General features: G+C 40.7%; 1 protein-coding gene across 2 annotated transcripts in view; it reads left to right on the top strand.

The window, feature by feature from the left end:
- ADAMTS12 (ADAM metallopeptidase with thrombospondin type 1 motif 12) overlaps positions 1-20032 on the top strand; it is a 391880-nt gene that overhangs the window by 225732 nt on the left and 146116 nt on the right. For both annotated transcript variants that reach the window (XM_030927984.1, XM_030927985.1), the window contains exons 4-5: positions 15549-15745; positions 16803-16886. In XM_030927984.1, coding sequence (XP_030783844.1) covers positions 15549-15745; positions 16803-16886 — 281 coding nt within the window. The remainder of the gene's footprint in view (positions 1-15548; positions 15746-16802; positions 16887-20032) is intronic.

The following is a 20032-nucleotide window of genomic DNA, read 5'->3' as shown; positions in this document are numbered from 1 at the left end:
CAGGTTTGTTACATATGTATACTTATGCCATGTTGGTGTGCTGCACCCATCAACTCGTCAGCACCCATCAATTCATCATTTATATCATGTATAACTCCCCAATGCAATCCCTCCCTCCTCCCCCCTCCCCCCTCCCCATGATAGACCCCAGTGTGTGATGTTCCCCTTCCCGAGTCCAAGTGATCTCATTGTTCAGTTCCCACCTATGAGTGAGAACATGCGGTGTTTGGTTTTCTCTTCTTGTGATAGTTTGCTAAGAATGATGGTTTCCAGCTGCATCCATGTCCCTACAAAGGACGCAAACTCATCCTTTTTTATGGCTGCATAGTATTCCATGGTGTATATGTGCCACATTTTCTTAATCCAGTCTGTCACAGATGGACATTTGGGTTGATTCCAAGTCTTTGCTATTGTGAATAGTGCCGCAATAAACATACGTGTACATGTGTCTTTGTAGTAGACTAATTTATAATCCTTTGGGTATATACCCAGTAGTGGGATGGCTGGGTCATATGGTACATCTAGTTCTAGATCCTTGAGGAATTGCCATACTGTTTTCCATAATGGTTGAACTAGTTTACAATCCCACCAACAGTGTAAAAGTGTTCCTATTTCTCCACATCCTCTCCAACACCTGTTGTTTCCTGACTTCTTAATGATTGCCATTCTAACTGGTGTGAGATGGTATCTCATTGTGGTTTTGATTTGCATTTCTCTGATGGCGAGTGATGATGAGCATTTTTTCATGTGTCTGTTGGCTGTATGAATATCTTCTTTTGAGAAATGTCTGTTCATATCCTTTCCCCACTTTTTGATGGGGTTGTTTGTTTTTTTCTCGTATATTTGTTTGAGTTCTTTGTAGATTCTGGAAATTAGCCCTTTGTCAGATGAGTAGGTTGCAAAAATTTTCTCCCATTCTGTAGGTTGCCTGTTCACTCTGATGGTAGTTTCTTTTGCTGTGCAAAAGCTCTTTAGTTTAATTAGATCCCATTTGTCAATTATGGCTTTTGCTGCCGTTGCTTTTGGTGTTTTAGACATGAAGTCCTTGCCCATGCCTATGTCCTGAATGGTACTACCTAGATTTTCTTCTAGGGTTTTTATGGTATTAGGTCTAACATTTAAGTCTCTAATCCATCTTGAATTAATCTTCGTATAAGGGGTAAGGAAAGGATCCAGTTTCAGCTTTCTACTTATGGCTAGCCAATTTTCCCAGCACCATTTATTAAATAGGGAATCCTTTCCCCATTTCTTGTTTCTCTCAGGTTTGTCAAAGATCAGATGGCTGTAGATGTGCGGTATTATTTCTGAGGACTCTGTTCTGTTCCATTGGTCTATATCTCTGTTTTGGTACCAGTACCATGCTGTTTTGGTTACTGTAGCCTTGTAGTATAGTTTGAAGTCAGGTAGCGTGACGCCTCCAGCTTTGTCCTTTTGACTTAGGATTGTCTTGGCAATGCGGGCTCTTTTTTGGTTCCATATGAACTTTAAAGCAGTTTTTTCCAATTCTGTGAAGAAAGTCATTGGTAGCTTGATGGGGATGGCATTGAATCTATAAATAACCTTGGGGAGTATGGCCATTTTCACGATATTGATTCTTCCTATCCATGAGCATGGTATGTTCTTCCATTTGTTTGTGTCCTCTTTGATTTCACTGAGCAGTGGTTTGTAGTTCTCCTTGAAGAGGTCCTTTACATCCCTTGTAAGCTGGATTCCTAGGTATTTTATTCTCTTTGAAGCAATTGTGAATGGAAGTTCATTCCTGATTTGGCTCTCTGCTTGTCTGTTGCTGGTGTATAAGAATGCTTGTGATTTTTGCACATTAATTTTGTATCCTGAGACTTTGCTGAAGTTGCTTATCAGCTTAAGGAGATTTTGGGCTGAGACGATGGGGTTTTCTAAATATACAATCATGTCATCTGCAAACAGGGACAATTTGACTTCTTCTTTTCCTAACTGGATACCCTTGATTTCTTTCTCTTGCCTGATTGCCCTAGCCAGAACTTCCAACACTATGTTGAATAGGACTGGTGAGAGAGGGCATCCCTGTCTTGTGCCAGTTTTCAAAGGGAATTTTTCCAGTTTTTGCCCATTCAGTATGATATTAGCTGTGGGTTTGTCATAAATAGCTCTTATTATTTTGAGGTACGTTCCATCAATACCGAATTTATTGAGCGTTTTTAGCATGAAGGGCTGTTGAATTTTGTCAAAAGCCTTTTCTGCATCTATTGAGACAATCATGTGGTTCTTGTCTTTGGTTCTGTTTATATGCTGGATTACGTTTATTGATTTGCGAATGTTGAACCAGCCTTGCATCCCAGGGATGAAGCCCACTTGATCATGGTGGATAAGCTTTTTGATGTGCTGCTGAATCCGGTTTGCCAGTATTTTATTGAGGATTTTTGCATCAATGTTCATCAGGGATATTGGTCTAAAATTCTCTTTTTTTGTTGTGTCTCTGCCAGGCTTTGGTATCAGGATGATGTTGGCCTCCTAAAATGAGTTAGGGAGGATTCCCTCTTTTTCTATTGATTGGAATAGTTTCAGAAGGAATGGTACCAGCTCCTCCTTGTACCTCTGGTAGAATTCAGCTGTGAATCCATCTGGTCCTGGACTTTTTTTGGTGGGTAGGCTATTAATTGTTGCCTCAATTTCAGAGCCTGCTATTGGTCTATTCAGGGATTCAACTTCTTCCTGGTTTAGCCTTGGGAGAGTGTAAGTGTCCAGGAAATTATCCATTTCTTCTAGATTTTCTAGTTGATTTGCGTAGAGGTGTTTATAGTATTCTCTGATGGTAGTTTGTATTTCTGTGGGGTCAGTGGTGATATCCCCTTTATCATTTTTTATTGCATCTATTTGATTCCTCTCTCTTTTTTTCTTTATTAGCCTTGCTAGCGGTCTGTCAATTTTGTTGATCTTTTCAAAAAACCAACTCCTGGATTCATTGATTTTTTGGAGGGTTTTTTGTGTCTCTATCTCCTTCAGTTCTGCTCTGATCTTAGTTATTTCTTGCCTTCTGCTAGCTTTTGAATGTGATTGCTCTTGCCTCTCTAGTTCTTTTAATTGTGATGTTAGAGTGTCAATTTTAGATCTTTCCTGCTTTCTCTTGTGGGCATTTAGTGCTATAAATTTCCCTCTACACACTGCTTTAAATGTGTCCCAGAGATTCTGGTATGTTGTATCTTTGTTCTCATTGGTATCAAAGAACATCTTTATTTCCGCTTTCATTTCGTTATGTACCCAATAGTCATTCAGGAGCAGGTTGTTCAGTTTCCATGTAGTTGAGCGGTTTTGATTGAGTTTCTTAGTCCTGAGTTCTAGTTTGATTGCACTGTGGTCTGAGAGACAGTTTGTTATAATTTCTGTTCTTTTACATTTGCTGAGGAGTGCTTTACTTCCAATTATGTGGTCAATTTTGGAATAAGTGCGATGTGGTGCTGAGAAGAATGTATATTCTGTTGATTTGGGGTGGAGAGTTCTATAGATGTCTATTAGGTCCGCTTGGTGCAGAGATGAGTTCAATTCCTGGATATCCTTGTTAACTTTCTGTCTCGTTGATCTGTCTAATGTTGACAGCGGAGTGTTGAAGTCCCCCATTATTATTGTATGGGAGTCTAAGTCTCTTTGTAAGTCTCTAAGGACTTGCTTTATGAATCTGGGTGCTCCTGTATTGGGTGCATATATATTTAGGAGAGTTAGCTCTTCCTGTTGAATTGATCCCTTTACCATTATGTAATGGCCTTCTTTGTCTCTTTTGATCTTTGATGGTTTAAAGTCTGTTTTATCAGAGACTAGGATTGCAACCCCTGCTTTTTTTTGTTCTCCATTTGCTTGGTAGATCTTCCTCCATCCCTTTATTTTGAGCCTATGTATGTCTCTGCATGTGAGATGGGTCTCCTGAATACAGCAGACTGATGGGTCTTGACTCTTTATCCAGTTTGCCAGTCTGTGTCTTTTAATTGGAGCATTTAGTCCATTAACATTTAAGGTTAATATTGTTATGTGTGAACTTGATCCTGCCATTATGATATTAACTGGTTATTTTGCTCGTTAGTTGATGCAGTTTCTTCCTAGCCTCGATGGTCTTTACATTTTGCCAAGTTTTTGCGATGGCTGGTACCGGTTGTTCCTTTCCATGTTTAGGGCTTCCTTCAGGGTCTCTTGTAAGGCAGGCCTGGTGGTGACAAAATCTCTAAGCATTTGCTTATCTGTAAAGGATTTTATTTCTCCTTCACTTATGAAACTTAGTTTGGCTGGATATGAAATTCTGGGTTTAAAATTCTTTTCTTTAAGAACGTTGAATATTGGCCCCCACTCTCTTCTGGCTTGTAGAGTTTCTGCCGAGAGATCTGCTGTTAGTCTGATGGGCTTCCCTTTGTGGGTGACCCGACCTTTCTCTCTGGCTGCCCTTAAGATTTTTTCCTTCATTTCAACTTTGGTGAATCTGGCAATTATGTGTCTTGGAGTTGCTCTTCTGGAGGAGTATCTTTGTGGCGTTCTCTGTATTTCCTGAATTTGAATGTTGGCCTGCCCTACTAGGTTGGGGAAGTTCTCCTGGATGATATCCTGAAGAGTGTTTTCCAACTTGGTTCCATTTTCCCCCTCACTTTCAGGCACCCCAATCAGACGTAGATTTGGTCTTTTTACGTAATCCCATACTTCTTGCAGGCTTTGCTCATTTCTTTTTCTTCTTTTTTCTTTTGGTTTCTCTTCTCGCTTCATTTCATTCATTTGATCTTCAATCGCTGATACTCTTTCTTCCAGTTGATCGAGTCGGTTACTGAAGCTTGTGCATTTGTCACGTATTTCTCGTGTCATGGTTTTCATCTCTGTCATTTCATTTATGATCTTCTCTGCATTAATGAGTCTAGCTGTCAATTCTTCCACTCTTTTTTCAAGATTTTTAGTTTCTTTGCGCTGGGTACGTAATTCCTCCTTTAGCTCTGATAAGTTTGATGGACTGAAGCCTTCTTCTCTCCTCTCGTCCAAGTCATTCTCTGACCAGCTTTGATCCGTTGCTGGTGATGGGCTGCGCTCCTTTGCAGGGGGAGATGCGCTCTTATTTTTTGAATTTCCAGCTTTTCTGCCCTGCTTCTTCCCCATCTTTGTGGTTTTATCTGTCTCTGGTCTTTGATGGTGGTGACGAACTGATGGGGTTTTGGTATAGGTGTCCTTCCTGTTTGATAGTTTTCCTTCTGACAGTCAGAAGGACTCTCTGTTGGTCTGTTGGAGATTGCTTGAGGTCCACTCCAGACCCTGTTTGCCTGGGTATCAGCAGCAGAGGTTGCCGAAGATAGAATATTGCTGAACAGCGAGTGTACCTGTCTGATTCTTCCTTTGGAAGTGTCCTCTCAGGGGTGTACTCCACCCTGTGAGGTGTGGGGTGTCAGACTGCCCCTAGTGGGGGATTTCTCCCAGCTAGGCTACTCAGGGGTCAGGGACACACCTGAGCAGGCAGTCTGTCCGTTCTCAGATCTCAAGCTCCGCGTTGGGAGATCCGCGGCTCTCCCCATGGAATTGCATTCTTAATTTGACTCTCAGCTTGGATGTTGTTGGTATATAGAAATGCTGAATTTTGTACATTGATTTTGTATCCTGAGATTTTGCTGAAGTCATTGATCAGATCTAGGAGACAGTGGGATTTTCTAGCTATAGAATCATATCATCTGCAAAAAGAGATAGAGTTTGACTTCCTCTCTTCTTATTTGGATACCTTTTATTTCTTTTTCTTGACTGATTGCTTTGGCTAAGACTCCCAGTACTATGCTAAATAGGATTGGTGGGAGTGAGCATCCTTATCTTGTTCTGGTTCTCAAGGGGAATGCTTCTAGCTTTTGGTCATTTGATATGATATTAGCTGTGGATATATCATAGGTGGCCCTTTATATTGTATGGTATGTTCCTTCAATGCCTAGTCTGTTGAGGATTTTTAACATGAAGGGATGTTGCATTTTATCAAAAGCTGCCTCTGCATCTATGGAGTTGATCATGTGTGTTTTGTTTTTAGTTCAAACAGAACATTTTAAAAGCTGAATGAATAAAATACTATTTTTATAATAAGTTGGCATGTAGGACATTGTATTTTTATGAAATTAGATAATTAGAATGAACTGTAAATATGCTCATGTGTACGCAGGTATGCAATAAACTTGTATATATGTAAATATAGCCATATGTAAATATGATCTCTTTCATGTTCTTTAAAATTGAAGTCTCAACAGTATGGAATTACTTTGTTGCTGTCTGTTGAAAGACAGAGCAGATGGTTTCTCAGGGTCTCTATGATATATTCTCTAATTATACAGAATTTTTACTCTTGACTTTGAGCTTGATTATTGTTGACTCACCGACTTAATATTTGTCAATCTGGGAGTATGGGAAGAACTTAAATCTATTTATGCCCTGCAGTCAAGTTGGTGAAATGAAATATCAAGCAGTTATGTGTGAGCTGGGTGTAGCAGTAACAGAGATATTTGAATTGCAGGCTTCTGACTAACAGACTTGCTGACCCTTTGATGACAGTGGAGAGAGTGTTACTAAATAAGCAGTCCAGTGGGAATCACCCAGAATTTTCTTGTTTCATTTAAAAGTACATATGAGGTTTCCAAGCATAAATAGTGTCCACTTTCCCTCTCAACTAAACCTTGGAACCCTCAGTTCTCTTAAGAAGATACACATAGGACTCATGGGACTATTTTCTCCAGAACAAGAGTAAATATGTGACTTCTCTGAAAATACTATTTTTGGAAGCCATTGTGGGAAATCAGTCTTATTCCTATGTTAACAGACTGAAGGTAGTAAAAGAGAACTCACTGTTTATTTATATGTAATCAACTTGCTGATCTGAGGGGACAGATCGAATGCTGTCACTTGGAGATGAAAGCAGCTCACTCCTAGGATTATGGACTCTGAGAAGAGATAGTGCCTCCAAACATGAAGGGGAGAGTTAAGTCATCATGTCACTTACTTAGGATAATATGGGTTTTGGCTGGCAGAAAATCTCACATAAGATTGATTTATTTAAAATATTGTTACTGAGTAGAAGGAATTATTCTAAGTGCTGGCGGTAAAAGGAGTAAACAAAACAGACAAGACAGCCCTCTTCTATTCAAGTTGAAAAATACTTTCATTTTTCTCACATATAAATGGAATTTGGAAATAAAACATCCCAGGTTTTATCTCCATAATCAGGAACCCAGCCTCCTTTTATTGTCTTTCTTCTATATTATTCCATCTTCTTCAACATCTGGCATCCACTTTGTTGAAACCATCCACATTCAGGCCAGGAAGGAGGCAAAGGAAGAGAAGAGGCTCTGCCTTCCCTTTAAATTCTGAAAGTTACATGTAGCCCTTCCCCTTGTGTCTTATTGGTCAGAATTTAACGGCAAGGGGGGGGGCAAGGAAATTTAGTCTATATTCTAGGAAGCCATGCACCCAGAAAAAAATCAAGGAGGAAGAGAGGAAGAACAAATGTTGAGGACAACTGGCAGTCTAACACAGTCATCATAAAGGAAGGCACAAATTGCCTCAGGCATGTTCAGTATTTGACCTGGTAAGTTTTAAGGACTTGACACAAACAACAGAGAAGGGTCTGGGCCAGTGGGGTAGGGACACTGAGAGGGGTCTCACCTTAGGATAGTCCAGATCTATTTAGACAGCACTAATTCATTTTTTATTCTTAGGTCAATAGTTAGCCTTAGGTTGGTATGAACGTTAAGAAAAGCCTCTCAAGCAGTTTGCACTATATTTATTGAGCACATACTATACTTGTAGGTCTTAGTGAGTAATCTCTAAAAGTGCTGCCAGGATGTGTAAGGAGGTAGACATGGAGTTCCAGCATGGTCTTGTCTTTGGAAGGTCCTGCTGAACCTCAGGACCAGCCCTAAGTAAATGCTAACATGACTCCCTGCTGGTCCATCACCTATCTTTCCACAGATGGAAGATAACTCCGTTTTCCAAGAGACCTCTCTTCCATGTCTCGCCTGCTTCCCTAGTGCTTCTATTTAACTAACAGTATTTCTGGTCCGGCAAGATGGAAACTGTCCTTAAGACCAGGGAGAACCCTAAGAAGAAAGCATTGTGTTCCCACTCTATGGTTCCTGGATAAGACTTTGCTCCCCTTCATTTCCATATACATCATCATAGAATGACAGGCTTATAATATGAAAAGACTTTAATATTCATTGAATCTCACTTCCTTCCTGAGCTAGTATCCCCTAAAAGTTGTATTTTTTCCAGCAATGTTCCTCAGAACACTAGGTATTAATGGGACCTCTAAAAACAAAGTGAGACTCATTGTCTAGAGAGCTTTGTAAACATGTACTAAATTTCCCAGCAGGAGAGTCACAATATAGGTAGTCTTTCTTTTATAGGCTGGTAGAAACTTTATACCCTACATGAAATGTAACTGTGCAGGAGTAAACTCTTTTTGAACCCTTGCAGCAATGGCCAGCTCACCATTGAGGACATGGACGTAGAAACTGTAAGAAATGTTTTGGGAGGCTTGGGTGAAGCGTGAAAGTCCCTGAGTTATTCCCTAGTCCTCAGTCATGAAGCTAAGGGAAGTGTGTCAGCAGAGTTCTATCGATGTCTAAGCATGCTGGGACTCATTATCCACTTGGCTGATTACTTCATTTTTTGTTTATTTTACTTCTGCCCCCAGCAGCCTCCTCCACATCTGGTCTTCATTGTGAGAAATGCATCAGCACATTTCTATGAGAGAGTGTGGAACGGAAAAAAGTGTGTGGGGTCAGACCTCAAATCAGTGGAATTACTTTGTATTACAAATGTTAAATAGATAATGAACAAAATAATAATGGATTTAATATAAATTTAATGGATTTAATATAAATCCATTATTATATCTAATATAAATGTATAAATAATGGATTTAATATAAATTCATTATAAATTCTCAACTCATTCAGATTATTGACTCTCTGGAAGGATTTTCAAACATACTTTTTACTTATATTTGATGTAATTATGTTGGTATTTTGGGAAGAGTCATGTGTCCCAAATGATCTACCATTTCCATCTTTTTGATGTATTCTGAATGAAGTGAGTGCAGTGTCAGGCAGGACCATCCAGCCTTTGGGAATACATCTCTTTCTTTCTTTTTTCTTTTCTTTTTTTTTCAGGTGCTTATACTTTTTGTCCATACCCTTAAGCTGGGATGTACTTTTTTTGGGGATCTAGCAGTTTCTAACACTTAGACTCAGGTTGCTTTTTTTCTTTAAAGGCAGCTGTTTGTACTTCAACAGTGGCCAGTTTTGAGAAATGAATAGTCTATTACTTAAGTGTAAAAAAAAATTCTTTGTTCACAGTTAGCAAGGTAAACTTTTTGTGGAGTGAAAATGAGCTTCCTACGGAGACCCTTCAAATCTACCCAAAGCTGGTCTGGGGAGTTGGGCCCCTCGGGCTGCTCAGCCATTGTTGCTAATGGATGCACACACCTGCACTGGTGTTCAACTCTGCTGGGGCAGGCCACAATGACCTGCCAAGAAGAGGGTCTGGGTGCAAGTGTGTGGTAACCCTAAGTAAATGCTAGCATGCAGCAGATAGCTCACAATTATGCCTTGGCAGTGGAAAGGTGTGTTTGCCCAACTCAGAGAACACTAGAACTGGAAGAACCCCAGAGATGGTGTCATCTGGTGGTTTAACGATGCGCCATGTGGAATCCCCTTTGGGGCCACCCACCACACCCCATGACCCCAGCAACTTTGGGGTTCATTCTCTTCTTTACTTTTTGCATAATCTTTGTATGAAGGAAAGATTCCATGACTCACAAAAATAGGAATTCGATTCAGTTTCTTCATTAGACAGGGGAAGAGATAGTAATATTTGTCCAAGGTCACAGGTGGTTTGGGCCAGGCCAGTAGGCATGGGGAGTGAGCAGCTATCAATAGTGGGCCTGGATAGGACCTATTAGTCTTAAGATGCTTTCCTTCTTTTTTCCTGATACTATCTCTCCAGCCCTCAACCCTGGGTCCAGAACATCTTCCCTGAGTAGCACTTGCTGAGTTATATAAAGAACAGAACATTGTCTCCAGAAATCTAGTATCAAAAGGTCACCTACCTCCTACTGCACTCCTGGACAAATGTCCTTCATGCATTGCTGAAGACTGGTGGGGACTTGGAGGACTAGGACTCAGCTGGTTTGGGGTCCAACTTCTTCTATAGATGATTTTTTTTTTTTTTGAGTTGATCCTTTCCATTCCTCATGCTGAAAATTTTAGGCAGGTGATCCCAGAAATCCCATCCCCATCTCCATGCTGCTAAGTTAAATAAGATTCACACTAACCCAGCTAAAATGCTGGTCCTGCTGCTTACTAGCTATGAGACTTTGAATAAACTCTATAATCTCTCTGGGTCTCAGCTTTCTCATTTTAAAATGGCAATAACATTTACTACATGTTTTTATTGTGAGAATTAAGATAAATGATCAAATCCAAGAGTGTTTAGCACCAGTTGGGCTCTTGATAGGCACTGGATCCCAGGTGGCTGTTAGTAGCTATGTTGCTGTGTTGTTGCCCAGGTGTCATGTTTCAGAAACTTTGCAGAGGTGGTGAGAAAGGTGGGACAGTTAGGGTACTAGGTCTCACTTATCTGGAAGCTGCAGAGTGTGGGCTGGAGAAGATCAACTTGAGAAGGTCATCTTGGGAGAAGCTGGACCTCAAACAAGGCAGTAGTAATTAGTGGCCAATTTCCAGTTAGTGGTCAAGCTGCATTGACTGGGCAGAAATCCTTCTCTGTTGGAAATCTGATATAAGGTTGTAGAAGAGAATCCAGATGAGGGAAGGGTTAGGCTGGAGGCAGAGCCTTGAACAATTTTCTAAGTGGAATAGACAGCCTCCTTGCTCAAACTGGAAACTACTGGCACGTTAAAAAGCACTCCTGAATGTACTGGAAACTTTGTAATTTCCAGAGTCTTCCACCATCTGTGTCCACTTTCTTTGCTCCCTAGCACTACTCCAGGTTCCTCCGTGTGGCTTCATCAAGATATGATCCTTGCCTGGCTGCAGTGGACACTGACTCAGAGATCAGCAGTAGGTGAAGGCTCTGCTACCTGCAAAATCCCTAAAGAGGGAGAGCTTTGTGAAGAGCTGCCTGCAGTACTTGGGGAAGGAAAAAGTACTCAGTAAATTGCATTTTCCAGGGATCTTCTAGGACTTCTGTTCTGTTAGTGCTCAGGCATACTGAACACCTCAGCCAATGCCGGACAGACATCTGTACTCTGTTAGCTTCCATTTAGGAAAGTCAGTTCTCTGTGTCCTCTCTCAGCACTGGAAATTTTCCTTACTTAAGCTGCCCATTTGGCTGGATTTCTCTGCTTGAAAAAAGCACATCATGGTTTCAGTGGGGATAATTCCTTAAATGAAAAAAGTCATCAAATGGAAAAAATTGACAAACCTGGCAGTTCTTTGTGTATGGTTCATACATTGGTTCTGATTCATCTTCATTTCTTCGCTCGTGCATTTGGTATTTACTGGGTGCCACTTTTGCCTGTTATGGTATTAGGATTGGGGCAAAGGCCAAAGAAGATGTTTTTCTAGCCCTTTAGTTGCTTAAAGCCTAATTAGAAAGCTCCTTAAATAACAGGAAATTATAGCAATATAAAAAGTACTCGGATTGAAGTGTGGCCAGAAGCTATGCCAGCTGAGAAGAGGGATCTCTAAACGCAGTGATGTGTATGATGGGGAACAGTCAGGCGAGCTTCCCAGAATCATCAGCCCCTCACCTGACCCAAAGAACTAGCTGTCTTTGTTATCAGCTTTGGAGATAAATGTGTAGGGCTGGTTTCTCGTACTTTCTGAAATTGCTTAGTAGAAACAATTCTTCCATCAAATCTGAGATTTCACTAGAACTGTGCAGAGTCAGTCCGCATATATACAGTCCTCTCCCCCAGCTCAGTCCTGTCAAGGCCCAGTTCAGATCCTACCACTTCCGCAAAGCTTCCGGCACTATCTATAATATAACTGATATTTCTCTTTGGGAATTACTTGAACCCCAATGATGGCAATTTTTCTTGTGTTTATGTCTCATCACCCAGAAATAGATTGGTTGTTGTGTAAAGTCAAGGATCACATCACATACTTCTTTGTCTCGATTCAGTAAGTCAGGCGTTGCCCAGAAAACCTATTGTATAAATGTTTGTTGTTGCTGTAGTGAAATCACACAGATGACTGAATCTGTCATTTACTATGTGACTTTAGGACAATTACCTAATCTTTTTGAGCCTCAAGTTCTTCATCTATAAGATGGTGATCATAAGAGGGCTTATCTCATAGATTTGTTGGCACAGTTAAATGAGGTATGGTGCTATGTGCTTAGTATAGGACCTGAACTTTAATAAGTGCTTAATGTAGGTTTTGTTGAAAAAGTTTACATAGATACATGCCTTTAGCAGACCCCATCTCTCATTTCCATATTTCCTCCTATATGACTGTTTACTACTGAGTAACTACCTATTTGCTGAAAAAATGAAAGTAACTTGGACTTTAAAGATGTCTTTAAAAAAAAAAAAAACAAACTTGTGTCTTAGTTATCTCAGGCTGCTATAACAAAATGCTATAGATTGGGTGTCCTAAACAGCAGAAATTTATTTCTCACAATTCTAGAGACTGGAAGTCCAAGGCCAAGTCCAAGATCTCTCTCTCTCTCTCTCTCTCTCTCTCTCTCTCTCTCTCTCTGTCTCTCTCATATATATACATATACACACACACACAAACAGTGCCTATATAGAGAAAGAGAAAATAGATAAATATATATAATATATATTCAGTGTCTATATATAGAGAGAGAAAGAATATATATATATAGAGAGAGAGAGAGAGAGATGTATATATCTTCCTGCTGTGTCTTCATCTGTCTCCTCTCTCTGAGAGAAAGAGAGGGCTCTGATGTCTCTTCCTTTTCTTATAAGGACACTAATCCCGTGATGGGGGCTCCACTGTCACAAATTCATTTCAGCCTAACTGCCATCTAAAGGCCCCACCTCCAAATACCATTACCTTGGGGATTAGGGCTTCAACATCTGTGTCTGGGCAGGATGCAAACATTCAGTGCCTAGCAACTCTCTTTGTCAACACTGAGGGATAAAAGGTAGAAAAAGGGGAGAGTAAAGAAGAAGTAAGTAAAGAAAGACAGGACTAAGGGAAGCAGAGAAACTACTTCTTTTTTCTACATGTTTCTCACCCATGACAGCTTCCTGCTAGCACCTAACAGTAGATATCTGAGGGTGAGGACAGAGGCTGCAGCCAGGAGCACAGGGTTCTGCTTTAATGAGGGGCTATGCACCGCACAGTCTTTGGCTGCTGAGGTGAGCTGAAGCCTCTGTGAGGGGACCGGCACCCAGGGGAGGGAGGCTGAGCCTGCAGGGGCCAAGGGAGAAGAAGGGCTAAGGCCTCAAGGGCTTTGTGAGGGCACTGGGTGAGAAAACTGTCTGCCAGTCACCCTCACACACAAGGTCAGGGCGGCGCGGAGCAGCCTCCTGGTTACAGCAGACCTGTCCCCGCCCAGCAAGATAGGAGGGGCCTGAGAGAAAGATGGGACCGAATCCACATTGACGCGATTCCTGTACTCAACCCAACCTGTAACAGCCCTTTCAGAAAACACCAGCCCACGTGGGCTCAAAGGAGGCTGGCTGCTTGGCTTATCTAGAGACATCTGAAAGCAGATAGTGATTTGAAAACATTCGCATGAGATTCAAAAAAGGGACAAAAGCTGATGGGGGAATGAGGGAGGGGGTTTCAGAAAGTTTTAGAAACCATTGATAAAATCTTGATATTTCTTACGGAATTCATGCTTCCCCATGCAAAGTGAGTGGAGAAGGAAACTAGAAAATGGTTCCATTCAGATGAGGGGTTAACCACCTCCCCGTTTTTAAATCTTCACAGGACTTCCCTCCAAAGTTTACATAATCCCGGATTATTTCTCAGAAGTGTTATATCAAAGTACAGCATTATTATTTTGAAGTAAAACTCACAACGCTAGAGTTTGAATTTATTTAGACCTATGATGATGTATCATTTCTTTTGTCAATATCACCAAACGTGTTCTAACTTCATATGGACAGTGAAACTGAGGAACCAGGAAGGGTTACACACAAATCAATGTAAGCAACTCCCACAGCCTAGAGAGCATCAGGGGAGAGGGTAGGATATGGTGTTAGTTGTTCCAACTCAGGTTCTGAGGCAGGACCTCAGGAGGGGGTGTAGTTCTAGATGTTTCAGAGAACAGGACCAGAACTAACGAGGAGGAATGACGGAGAGGCCGGTTTCAGCTCAATGCAGTCGAGAATTTCCCAATAGAACAAGATGCCCTGTGAGTTGTTGAGTGTCCCCTCCTCCTGCTGAAGTATTCAAGTTCAGACTGGATAGCCATTACCCGAGATTAGGAAGGGGACATGAGGTTTGCCACTCTGCTTCGATGTTCTGCCCCTGCCAGGGGCCCCGGGTGCAGATGAGGGAGAGGCAGGAAGTGTTCGTGGCTGTGATCCTGATAGGAATCTTCAAAGACCCAGGCGCTGCCCCTGTATCAGCCCAGGCTTCTTTCTTTACTCTCTTCTGGTCAACCTGTCTTTCCTTGGCACCCTAAGCCATTCTGAGCCCACTGGAACTTTTTACACTTGACTTCCACTTGGGTTAAGTTCTTGCTTCCTGATGTGTGAGGTAGCCTTTTATTCATTTGGGTTTTGAACAGACCTCTTTCAAGTTGGAACGTGCTCCCTACTTACAGTATTCTGGGATTTTGAGAATGACTCCGTGAAGCTACTGTCTGACTTTCTTTATCATTCTATAGCCTCTCCTAGATTTCATCTTCCAAACCACGACCCTCATATATCAAATCCTTTTCATACTAAAATCTGTTAGTCACCTTGATAATTTTGCTGTCCTTCTTTGGATCTTTTCCACCTCTTTTTGTGCCATCTTCAAGTAGAATGCCTGGAACCTTCGGCAGGTTTTCAGCTTATATATACTATGGTTTTATACATGTTTACTCTGTAGGAAACAGTATGGTGTATATTTTTTAAAATGCATGATTTTAGGGCATAGAAAATACTGAATCTTTTACTGACTGATGGGCTGCGCAGCTTTGGGAAAGTTATTTAATCAGCCACTTTGAGCATCAATTTCCACATTTGCAAAATGGAGAGAAGAATATGTACCTTAGTTATTCATGAGGATAAACAGTGTGGCATTTAAAAGCCAGGTATATGGCCTTGCACACAGTAGGCACTGAATAATTTAGAGGAGGAGAAGAAAGAGAAAGTTCCCATTGTTGGTTACGCCTTTTCAATAGTGGAAGACATCATTTAATGTACTAGGTAATAAACATTTTTATAAAGTACTTTTTGAACCTCTCTGTAAGATTCAAATTTCTCTTGGTCATATTTATTTAAATTGGTCTATTTCAGTCATGTATGTAAAGACATTGCATTTATGTTATTAAAGTAGATTAAATGTATGGCCTTGCATCTTTACAAACATAAGTAGATAATATATGAGACATATACAGTGGTAGACCATTGTCTTCTGTTTACTGTTTAGATAGTGTTAATATCTCCCAGAAGCAAGAGCTATGGCGGGAGAAGTGGGAAAGGCACAACTTGCCAAGCAGAAGCCTCTCTCGGCGTTCCATCAGCAAGGAGAGATGGGTGGAGACACTGGTGGTGGCCGACACAAAGATGATTGAATACCATAGGAGTGAGAATGTGGAGTCCTACATCCTCACCATCATGAACATGGTATGCCATACTACATGGGGGCTGGGGCAGCTGGTGAATAGATATCATTAGAAATGCTTACATAGGGCTGGGCGCGGTGGCTCACGCCTGTAATCCCAGCACTTTGGGAGGCCAAGGTGGGTGGATCATGAGGTCAGGGGTTCGAGACCAGCCTGACCAGCATGGTGAAACCCCATCTCTACTAAAAATACAAAAATTAGCTTGGTGTGGTGGCAGGTGCCTGTAATCCCAGCTACTCAGGAGACTGAGGCAGGAGAATTGCTTGAACCCGGGAAGCCGAGGTTGCAGTGAGCTGAGACCGTGCCACTGCATTCCAGCCTGGGCAAAAGAGTGAGACTCCATCTAAAAAAAAAAAAAATGCTTACATAAATAAAAAAGGCCTTTCTTTGGTCCTTTTAACTTATTTTTGTAAATATATATGTGAAACTACTACCTGCCTAAGGATGAATATGGATGAAAATTCAGGATAAATTAGTCTTTCCCTTAAAATTGTATATGCTGGGAACATTTTATCATTTATTAGTTATATATTTCTCGTAGGTATTTACCAAGTGACTCAATCCTTTTTGTGCAGCTTTGTCTCATCGGTTTATGTTGGTAAACCAAAGGGGTAAACTGAGGCCAAGAACTAGAACATAATTTCCTCAAAGTAGTTAGAAATATAATTGGAATAAAGTTAATGACTCCTAATTTAAAGCTTTCTATTTGCATGATTGATGTTGTCTGCCTTCAAGAGGATGTTAGTCCTATTGAGATGGGAAAAGGTATTTGCCTGAGTAACTGATAATAAAAGAGGAGAACACTGTGGGCTGGGTTAAGAAAAGAAAAATGTTAATCCCTCAAACACACAGCCAAGCAATCACCCTGAAAGATTGTCTTTAAATATTGTAATGTGGAATGAGCCATGGGCACATTTCACTCTTCTTAGCATACCACTAAACATTTCTGACCTATAAGAAAACCTTTATTTTATGTGCATTATAATGCTATTGTCTCCTCTGGTGTTTATTTATTATCTCTTCATGTGGAGCTAATGGTTTTCTATTTCTGACCCTAGGTCACCGGGTTGTTCCATAACCCAAGCATTGGCAATGCAATTCACATTGTTGTGGTTCGGCTCATTCTACTTGAAGAAGAAGAGGTAACATTTTCCCTTCACTATTCTGCTATATATCCTCACACTTCCTACCTCCTTTTTTCAGGGGAGTTCTTGGTAGACAAGAAAGAGGGTACCAGAAAGTGTTTGGAAGTCCATTGAGAAGGAAAATATTATTTCTGTGTTATTCTCTTGGGAATTCAGTGATACTGAGAGGGATATGGATATGGATATGGATAACATTTCCAAAATATACATAGTTGGAATCTCTTGACAGTCATTGCATCTAATAACATAAACATAAGACTCACCACAGTCACCAAAGATGTTCCGCAAAAGAAATAGACTAAATCACGACATGGTTGGATGGTTTCAGTAAAAGGTAAGAAAAACATGGAAATGTTGAACCTTTGATACTATTAATTTACTTCTTGCATATTTAACACAAGTCTCTCAGATTTGGGACTTCTTGTCTATCTGCACATTTACCTCTGGAGATTTCATCTATTCTTAGAGACTTACATTTATATAAATATAAGTCTTATATAAATGTAAGAGATTTATATGTCATCTATGTCCTGAGACTCTCAATTGATATCTCCAACCAAGACGTCTTCGTTGAGCTTCAGGCTCGTATCCAATTACTTACTTGAAATCTCCACCTGAATGTGTCAAAGTCAATTCAGTCTTGAAAACGTAATAAATCCAGAAAGGAACCTTGACTACTCCCTGCCTAAATCATCTCAATTCTGCCGCCTCCTTCCCCAAATCACCACCTTACCCAACAGTACTATTATGCATTGGTTATGTAAGCCCAGGAGACATTCTTGATTCCTTTTATCATATCTTCCACATCCAATAACAAGGCCCACCGTGGTCTTACTTCTAAAATACGTCTCAAAACCACCTACTGTTCATCATCTCTGCAGTCATCACATTGTTTTGGCCTTATCATATCTTGCATAGGCTACTGCAGTGAACTCCCAAATGGTTGCTTCCTATTTTCAGCCTTGGCATCAGAATTCATTCTCCACGGATGATCATTTTAAATGCAGCCATAGTTGATCATTTTAAATACAAACTGAGGTGCTGCACTGCACAAAACCCTTTAATGGCTTTCTGGTTCTTTTTAGAACAAATTCAAAATTTCTTACTGTGACCTGTGGAGACTTTCATGATCTTGCCTCCATCTGCCTTTCTGGTCTTTGCTTATGTTACTCTCTTCCTTGTTTCCTACTCTCACACTCACTGTCTATGCACTTGTGGTTCCCAGTGCCTGAAACATCCCTCTCCTGGTTCTGCACATGACTGGCACCTTCTCATGCCTCATGCCTCATGCTCCGTAAATGCTCCATAAATGCTGCCTCTTCAGAGAGGGCTCAGTGACCAATTCATTCAAAGTAGACCCCTCTTATTGCTTTTCATCACAGAATGATGGCAGTCTCAGAATTCATCATGATTCTGTGTATTTGTTTACTCTTTTTTGCCTATCACACCTCTACCAGAATGTGAATTCCATGAGGACGGAAGCCATGTGTCTCTTTTCTGTTAGATCCCCAACACCTAACACAGTGCCTGGGATACAAATGAATGAATGAGTGAAATGTAATGAATAGTAGGACCAACCAACTGATGAAATGCCCTTGCAATCTATAGAGCTTAACCAGCAGCTGGGATATGTAAAGAACCGCATCATTCATCTCCCCATCAGCAAGAGACCTGCAGTCAAAATGCCAAGGGAAGGCTTATTGTTTTCTTGACAGGAAAAATCTCCATGATCATGTGTGTTAGAAGTTTATTTTTAAAACAATCTGTGGAGTGGGGATCCATTTTTTCTCCTTTCCCCTGTAACCCCATCTCCCTCTGTCACCTGAAACACAGTTTGGGTATCTTGGAATACCAATGGGTATGTCATTTCCCTTCCTGTGGTCTTTTATTAAGAAAATGTATCCAAAACTTGGAAAACAGGCAACATGAAAACTATATATCCTTTCAAGGTTTAAAGACACCTCTATGAAAATGTAACTGGTTGTTTACCATTGATTGGGGCACAGATGCGGTAAAGTTAGATGTTGACATGTAGTAAATGATAGGGTACAAATGGTTTTTGCCTAGTAGAGGTGAAAATGATTTGTGTCCAGCAGAGAAGATAATTCTGAAGATGGTTGTATTGGTTGGTGGAACCAGACGAAGAAAAATTGATGTCTAATTTTGTATCTAACTTAGCAATCTCATTCAGCAGTTCTCCCCCACTGGCTATAGCTGCATCAATTTTTTGCATCTGCCTTTGAACCAGCTTTGCCATCTAGCCTATCCCCTCATTAAGGAACCAAATTATCTTGCCTGTCTCCTCGCTAATGAGTTAAATATATCTTGAACATGTGCTCCTTATATATTTATATGAGAATTGTGTTTTTGACTTTTTAAAAGCATGCTTTGATACTTTGGAGAAAAAATTTTCTTTGTCATACTGGTTGAACACATAGGCATTCCTAGATACAAATGTGAAGAAACATTTAGCATTTTCAGACCAAAAAAAGAAAAACAAAGAGAAAGCTACTTCTGGGAGTAAGAAGGAAAAATCCTTGGGTTTGAATTGCTGTCATATAAAACAGAAGGAAAAATCTTGACCCTCTGTAGTCCCAGCAGCACCACTGGTAGGATTTCATAATGTGGCTTCCACGGATTAGGCCCCTTTAAACTCCACATCTCTTCATTCCCGAGAAATAATGTCACCAGGGCATCTCCGTGGCATATTGATGCCAGTGAAGTTGTTTGAAGGAGCTTGATTGGCCACTGCCCCCTGACTCCATCACAGTCACATTGTTTCTCCTCTTCTCTACCAAACTGGTTTTGCAAGTGTAAATAGACACACATGGCTTGCTTCAGGAAGCCATGACTCTCTACATCCCAGTTGCCAAATATTATCCTCATTCAAGCTTTTATGGAGTCTCTAATTGGTACAGGGTTCACAAGTTAACAGCAGAATTGCAGTCCACAATTCTCATTTTCCTAACTCCTAGGAAACGGCTCAAGCCATTCTTCACATGTGTGACTAATAAGCAGCCCAACAACAGACAGCAATGATTCCAGCCCTTAACTAATGTCACCATGGCAGGCACAGGAAGCAGAGTGTGAGATTCAGTGCTATGACTCCTTTGAGCAAGTTGACCTGAGTTCAACAACTCTAA

This window comes from Rhinopithecus roxellana, chromosome 3 (genome assembly GCF_007565055.1).
Source record: "Rhinopithecus roxellana isolate Shanxi Qingling chromosome 3, ASM756505v1, whole genome shotgun sequence".
Classification (NCBI taxonomy): Eukaryota; Metazoa; Chordata; class Mammalia; order Primates; family Cercopithecidae; genus Rhinopithecus; species Rhinopithecus roxellana.
Note: the sequence above shows the minus strand (reverse complement) of the source record. Positions and strands in the feature narration are given on the sequence as shown.